This window comes from Dendrobates tinctorius, unplaced genomic scaffold (assembly GCF_039654945.1).
Source record: "Dendrobates tinctorius isolate UK_male_01 unplaced genomic scaffold, ASM3965494v1 ptg000069l, whole genome shotgun sequence".
NCBI lineage: Eukaryota > Metazoa > Chordata > Amphibia > Anura > Dendrobatidae > Dendrobates > Dendrobates tinctorius.
This window is the reverse complement of record NW_027361737.1, coordinates 20,209,535-20,217,643: the sequence shown is the minus strand read 5'-3', so window position 1 is coordinate 20,217,643 and position 8,109 is coordinate 20,209,535. Positions and strand designations below refer to the sequence as shown.

Sequence of the window (8,109 nt, the reverse complement as noted above, 5' to 3'; positions counted from 1 at the left end):
CCGGTCTGACTGCATTGTGCCACCTGTAAAGTTTGGTGGAGGAGTACCACTTCTAGCTTTGTTACTTTACATTACAGAAATGACTGGGTTGCCCTTTTAGTAGTAGAAACCCCCTTTAAGCATGTTTCATGCACCTTTCCATGCACATTTCATGTAACATGTACTATCTTTAGCAGTCTTAGCATTTCACTTCACAGCCCGCATGTAATGCCTGAACCCAACAAGCAGGTGCCGTGCCTGTCTCTGAGATCTGCATCTCGTGTCTTATCATAAGTAACAGGTTCGCAATCACCCCGCAACAGCGCCCATTATTCAACACAAACTCCTATGGCTGCAATAAACCATCTAAAATCTCTTATTGACGGATCAGCGCCTAAATAAGCAAAGAGACAGTGGTGCTCCCATTAAGGGTTAATCAGATCTGTAAACCCTTCCAGCACATACTAGGATGTGATACAGGTAGCAGCTACATGCTAATATCTGATATGGTGCAGTCTGGACTCCTGATTCAGCCTGATACCTGTGTCTTTAGCTCACTGTGGCTGCAATCCAACCTTATCTAGTCTGTGATTTTGAGATCGTGTCACTCCCATGTAGGCAGAGGGTATGCGAAGAGTTAACTCTGCCTGCTTCTCACTCCCCTGAGCTCTGTGCACACTGAGTGACGTCATAGGGATCACGTGATGTGCCCTATTAAGCACTGGGAGCTGTTCTGGTGCTGAAACACATATCTCCATCCTGGGAGGGAGCGATGATCTGAGAGCAGCCCTCTGCCTGAAGCACACAGGTAGGCAGTTGCTGGGGGGCTGAGCATTGGGTGCAGACCCCCTGGGGGCTTAGGAAGCAAGTTCTACAAATGCTCCTGTACTTTTATAAGGGTTAGGTATGACATCCTGCTTAGTATATGCTCATCACTTGTCTAGGGTCTTTTCTGTATACCTGAATTTTGGGAATGGGTGGTAGACATTGCCGTTTGCCCACAGCGCTCTTCTCCATAACTTAGTTCTGGTATGGCAGGTGTGGGAGGTGGCAGTGCGTTGCCTGTTGCTATGCTGCACAAGTTACTGAGCCGCAGATGTAGACAATGGGCAGATGCTGGAGACTGGGATGTGTTACCTTACTGGTATGGATCATGATGATGTAGATCATGCCCAATGCAATCACTGTAGTAAGGGATGCCGTCAGATGCGTGAACCCAAAGAGCAGAGAATGAGTAATTTATGATTTTACATTCTTGTCCTAAATAAGTAGACGTGTCCTATGCAGACTATAACTAAGCGCACTTAGTACGCCAGAGACGCGTCATTCTGTGTCCAGGGTTAATGTCTTGTTAATATTAATAGTAAGAGAAGTTTTGGGATTGAGGATTGAAGAGAGATGATGCACTTTGCCTCTTATTTTTTTGCAGTATCTGCAGCCCTGTAAATGTCCATGTATTCGCCCAAGGGACATGGATAAAGCCGCAGCTTCTTTATCCAATCTTATTAGCATTTAACAGTGTCCATCCTGGAGGAGAATGTAATGAGATCTGAGATTACACGGCAGATTACGTCAGCAGTAAATGGAGCCATATAACCTATATGTGTGTATTATTATAACGCACGGCTGACTGTCTGCCGCACATTATCAATGGCAATCATTCACCATCCATAATTCAGTGACGCCCGCGTAAGTAATTCTACCTAAGAGGTACACACGTTAGTAATACACAGCATCTGATCCATCCAGTACATTACTTTGTATTTCTTAGGACAGACCATTTCCTTCCCACTATATTACTATCACATTTGTGAGGTTTTTTTTTCTTCTGATAAATGAGGAGTCACTTCCATATGTATCTGCAATCTGGTGAAATATTGTAATAAATTCCCTATGTTATGGCAGATTTTACTATTTATATAAATAAAGAGCAAAAGAATGGGAGGATCCCAGACTGCATTGGATGTCATTCATAGGTCTACCAGAGTGATAATGCCATAGGGGGTAACTAGTGATGCTTATTCAATATTACTAGTACATTATTATGGGTCAGATATTACTCTAATTTCAGGATCTGGTCTAATTTGAAACAGTTAGATATAAATCTAGATTAGATAGCAGTAGAGCAAGGTGGGGAGAGCGATGTATCACTATCTCAGATACATCATGCTTGTTGAATGTGGTTTTAATGATCACAGAGCGTGTGGGTGGTATTGGCTTCTATTAGTAAATCAAGAGGAAAGCCAAGATTACACTTACCTCGGCATTACATTTCTTGGTGCTGCTTTAACACATAAATCTAAAGCCAAGGTACAAGTTATTTCGGTCAACTTGCACCTATAAATACGTTAAGATGTTTCTATAAGTAGATTGTGATTTCACAGAGATCAGACAAAGATTCATTAAATGTGATGTTTGGAAGCAGTCGCCAGTACTGCACTTTATTGAAGCATTGCCCTTCTATCATTTGTGTTTTGCATTTCTAATGATATTAAAGTGCATCTAATGACATGATGGAGTCAGGGTAATGATATATTTGATGTTCCTTAATCGTTATAATCTCATTCATTCCTTGCTACATATTCTTCTCAATTTGTTTTGTAGGAATCATTGCCCAGCATGGCATCTCCAAGGAGCTACTATCTTGCAGGATGCTTATCCCTGTGCTTTTTAATCCTCCTTATGTCCTTTGCTGATGCTGCACCATTTCCATACTACCAAGTGCCACAATCAGATCCAGAGTACAGAATGAAGAGTTTACAAAGGCTGCCAAGCCCAGATATGTTAAAGGCACTGGAGTACATTGAAAATCTCAGGAAGCAAGGAAGCAGAACCGAAAGCCTCCCCGACTATACCTCCTACCAAGGGGCACCATTTCCCTCTGAGCAGAAGGATGTGCATGCCCTTTCACCAGACAGTGCCAAACCTCTTCTCAATGATGATGAGTCTGAGTGGATGAAAGCAATGTTGGAAGCCTTGATGCAAGCTGAGAAAGAGGCAAAGGTGGTTCCACAAGACAAAAGCAAATCATATAGCAACGTGGACAAAAGCTTACCTCCTGAGCTTATTGAAGATTATGACTCAAGTAAGTGGTCTGAGAGAAGACCAAAAACTAATAAATTATCTTCAAGATTATATGACGACTACTCTCGGGACAACCCATTGAAAAGGACCAATGAAATTGTTGAAGGTCAGTATACTCCACAAAATTTAGCTACATTACAGTCTGTCTTCCAGGAACTAGGGAAACTTCAAGGCCAGGTGAGCCATAAAAGAGAAAGATTAGATGAAGACCAAAAACTTTACAAGGATGATGAAGATGACATGTATAAAGCCAACAACATTGCTTATGAAGATGTAGCAGGAGGGGAAGACTGGAACCCAATTGAAGAGAAAATTGAGAGCCAAACAGAAGAAGAATTAAAGGAAAGTAAAGAAGAGGTTGAGAAGACAGATGACCTGGACGAGGAGATGAAACGTTCTGGATTGTTGGGTTTACAGGATGAGGAGCCTGAGAAAGAAAATAAAGAGCAAGAATCCGAAAACCTGCCAAAGTTGATGAACTCGTATTTAAAGATGTGGTTAAACAAACAGGAAAAGGGTAAACCGAATATAGATAAGAGATCACTTAAGTTCTCAGGAAAAAATCTAGACCCTGAAGCTATTTACCAACTGATTGATCTGTCTAGAAACTTACAAATCCCTCCTGAGGATCTTATTGACATGCTACAAGATGAAGATAGCAGGAAATTTCCAAGTAGGTTGGAATCTGAAAAGGAGGTTGAAGTACCTGAAGATCTGGATGAGGTTTCAGAAACTATGACTGATAAAACGGATGTGTATAAAAGTAAGCAAGGATTTATAAAGCATCCCACAACTGCTGTGCTGCCTAATGGTCCTGAAGATCTAACACTAGAAGATATGATGAACCTCATGGGAGCAGATAAGTTGCCAAGCCAAAAGTATCCATACTTTAATCGATTTAACCAAAACAGTGGTTCATCAAGACCTTACTCCATGTTTAGCAAACCTAAAGGACATAAAGTCATCTGGCCAAATGACTTAGAAAAAAGACAAATTGAATATGATCCCAGATCAGAGAAGGAGGAAGAGTTGGCTGACTATGTAGTTAGGATGCTGGCCAAATATCCAGAACTTCTGGGCAACAATCAAAATAAAAAAATCCCTACGCTTTACTCACCGGGTGACATTCAGGAGCTTGAAAAGCAGTATGAAAAGGCTTTAAGGGGGTATCTGAGCATGCGAGGTTATCAGGATTTAGAGACTGCAGCCAACAGTAAACGAAGGCTTACTCTACCAAGGGAAACTGATGACACACAAAATAAGCAGTATATAGACGAGGACATGCTTATGAAGGTCTTGGAGTACATGAACCAGGAGAAAGCAGAAAAAGGGAGAGATCACAGTGTTAAAAGATCCATGGAGAATATGTAATTTGTTTGTGTTACCCAACAACATCATTCTCTTTTTACTGTTTTTCTTTTCTGGCTTTGTGGTTCACGTGGACTGGGCTAAGGTTTCTCTTCCAGTTATAGGAATGGCTTTCTGATGACCCAGTGTCAGGATAATCATACATTATTGCTTCATAGTCATTGCGATAGTATGACTGTTTTGTATCCATTGGACACTCATTCATTACTTCTGAAATTGAAGGGATCTTATATGAAATTGAGAAGGACTATTTAAAGATTGATAGGTCCAGGATGTTTCCGTTCAAGTCTCTATAAATCAGAACCTTTCTTAGCAATGAATCTGCGTTTTTCTTTTGTCCTTTCTTTAGACAATATTATGATTATTTCAAACTGACATTATTATAGCTTTGTAGACAATACCTATACTACTATATGTGAGATTCTGTGAAAATACAGAATATGTTTAGTGAGGCACTGCAGTATTCTACTGAAAATAAAAAAATAATCTAAGAAGACAGCCGATCTGGTTCTATGTATCTCAATACCGCTGAATGGAGCCATGCATTTTTTCAATAGTTTTTGAAACATTGTTTTTCATAAAGGAGTTTTTGAGATTAGAAAAACAATGTTTGCTTACACCCACTTCCATAAGCTGTAATACCAGAGACAAATAACTAATGGACAAGTTTGTCACGTTTTCTTGAAGATTAAAACACATTTTTTTTCTAATCTCTTCAACTCTTTGATGATAAAACAGTGACTATTGAAATTAAAACACAAATTATTATTATTTTTTAATGAATCGAAAATAAATTTCATATCAGTAGGGGATGAAATGACATGTTAAATATTCATCCCTTTGCTCATATTTTCTCTTTTTTGTTTTGAAAATATGTATGGAGATAACACAAGACCTTGTTATACAGTATTTATTTTTATATTATTTTAAAATAAAGATAAAATATGTAACCTTATGTGAGAAAGCACTGACCTACTTAGACCTGCTCTGTCTACTGCCAAATGGAGCGCCAATTAAATATAATAACCCAGTTTTTCATAATTAGAGATGATGACAGAGGTTTGCGTTTGGCTTTTATTAACCATTTCTTTGAAAAAAAAGTAGTCTTCTTAAAAAAAAAAAAGTGTCATGTATAACACTAAGCACTAACCATTGCATGGCTGAATCTTGTGTTCAGCATTGTGCTGCGTAGTATACATTAAAACCTACTGTATACTGATCTGTTCCACAAGGACTCCCATCATCTGGGCTTCACATATCATTTACCTTGCTTTGAAATTTACCATTTTCACTCCTTCCTAGGACTGATCTGTCGTACCCATGTATTTGTGGAATGTCCTCATCCTCAGCTGTATTCTCACAGTTATGCATCTGCCTCATGAGATAATTGGGATACAACATAATTGGGATACAACGTACATTACTTTCACTACCAACTCCTGGCACTATACATTCAGGTTTCTCTCACAAGATTTATTTTTAATCACTGAATTATTTTGTTACTGTTTGTTGTGTATCGTGTGGTACTGTAAAAAACTAAAATAAAGCATTCTGTATATTTGAAGCATTTATTTTCTGCCAATCATCATGTTAAAACACTTATAATTGAGCAAATGTCATAAAATTATTGCATTCATTTACCTACACAAAATATAGTCCGTAGGAGTAAAGCATACTGTTCATGAACCCACTCTGATTCTCCTTTTTAACTCACCGTTAAAGGTACATTCACACAGGTCCTATTTGCAGCAGATTTCCCACTATCAAACTGCGAGCAGAAAATCCAATGAGTATGACAGTACCAACACTGTGTTGAAAATCAGTGGTATGTGTGGGGGCAGCAGTGGAAAGGTTCAAGGGCAAGGAATAAAGACAAATACCACTTTAGCTTTATCCAGGATGTAATAGTGGCTGCAGACCAAAATTACACTTTTTTTTGCATATTTAGAATCATAGAATCGTAGAGTTGGAAGGGACCTCCTGGGCCATCTGGTCCAACCCCCTGCTCAAAGCAGGATTCGCTAAATCATCCCAGTCAGATGTCTGTCCAGCCTCTCCATTGTGGAGATATTAGCAATCAAACTATTTGGCACCTAATGAGTTAGCATTTTTTAAGTTTAATTTTTCAGTGGAGCAGCAACATTGAAAGAAAAGGAGAACATGACTCCACCGAATTAAAACAGATTTCTCAATGTGTGAGATGTACTGTAATGATACAGCCCTGATCTCCTGGTCTAACCGCCTGCATGATTACAAACACATCCCTAAACAAGCAGTGTGTGGGGGGGAGGGACAGTACAGCAGAGCTTAACTGTGTCAAATTACAAATCCTTCTGTCAGCTCTCCTCAAATAGCAATGCCACCTCTGCTGTATTGCCCCTCTCCCACACTGCCTGTTTGGAGATGTCTCAGTATTCATACTAGTGTCTGTTCTACTATTCAGTGAGATCAGAGAAGAGTCTCAATCTCACAAAGGAGTAGTCAAGAAAAGAGATGTCAGAGCCCTGATTTCACTGCAGAGTTATTACAAGTTGCTTGAGAGCAGCTGACATAAGTGGGATTACTGATACACTCAGTAATCAGGAAAGCTGATAGAAGGGTTTGTAATGTGACACAGCTAAATTAAGATGCACTGCCCTTTCCCTACACTGATTATGCTGTCAATTACATTGTAGGGTCACACAGATAATAGTAGATTGATATTAATATCAGAGAGATACATGGTCGATTTGTATCTGATAAGTGTCACAGTTCTGTAAAAAAAATTAAAGATTCACCGTAGAATTATATCTGCTAGCACCCATCTATATAGTTATACAATTCAATCAAACTTTGATGAATTGTAGACATAGCTTAATAGACCATTAACTCAAAATAGAGGTGCGCAAAGAAAGCAGGGATTCCTAATATGCCTCTAATATGCTCAGAGAGAGTGTGGGCATTGGAGCATAGAATTCATGGCTCTTTAAAAAGTATACTAGTTTTTCAGGACGATAATCTTAATCCATGGGCCAAATGAAGCTTTAGCCTAACAGTAAGGAAAAGGAACCTTCAATTTTTCAATTAAAATTTTCCCACTGCTGATAGGATTCTTATAGTTACACATAATCTGTTCGACCCTGATAAAGGGATCTCTGAAAAAATCCAGGAGTACTTGGAGTAATTTCAATATAAATTTTATCTGTTGTTGACTTTTGCTGGTATAAACAATATAATGGAAAACATAAGTTTTATACATACAAAATGGTAGGCAAAATATCAACATGAAGTCAAAGATATCAGCCTCAGAAGTATACAATATAAGAGAAAAGATAATAAAAGCAACACCCTATAAAAATAGCTGCCTCTGTATGTCAAAAATAATACATAAAGCCAAGAAACTGAAATATAATGATAAAAGCTATTACATAATCCACATACCTTATGGAAAAAAGTATTGGGACACGTCTTAATCATTGAATTCAGGTTTTTCATTCTGTCTGATTGACACAGTTGTATAAATCAAGCAAATAGCCATGCAGCTCACTTTTTCTAACATTTTTGAAATAATGGGTGCTTCATGCCAAGCAACATGACAGCCATACATCACCAAGCACAATGCCATGCATTGGAAGGCGTGGTGTAAAGCACACCATCTCTGTGCAGTGGAGCAGTAGAAATGTGTTTTGTGCAGTGACA

The 8,109-nt window shown here is 38.8% G+C and overlaps 1 protein-coding gene across 1 annotated transcript; it reads left to right on the top strand.

Annotated features, from left to right (window-relative positions):
- The first annotated feature begins 656 nt into the window (after positions 1-656).
- SCG2 (secretogranin II) lies at positions 657-5,989 on the top strand. Its single transcript, XM_073581143.1, has 2 exons — positions 657-787; positions 2,584-5,989. The coding sequence occupies exon 2, from the start codon at positions 2,599-2,601 to the stop codon at positions 4,432-4,434; it is 1,836 nt and encodes a 611-aa protein (XP_073437244.1). The 5' UTR covers positions 657-787; positions 2,584-2,598; the 3' UTR covers positions 4,435-5,989.
- The last annotated feature ends 2,120 nt before the right edge of the window (positions 5,990-8,109 follow it).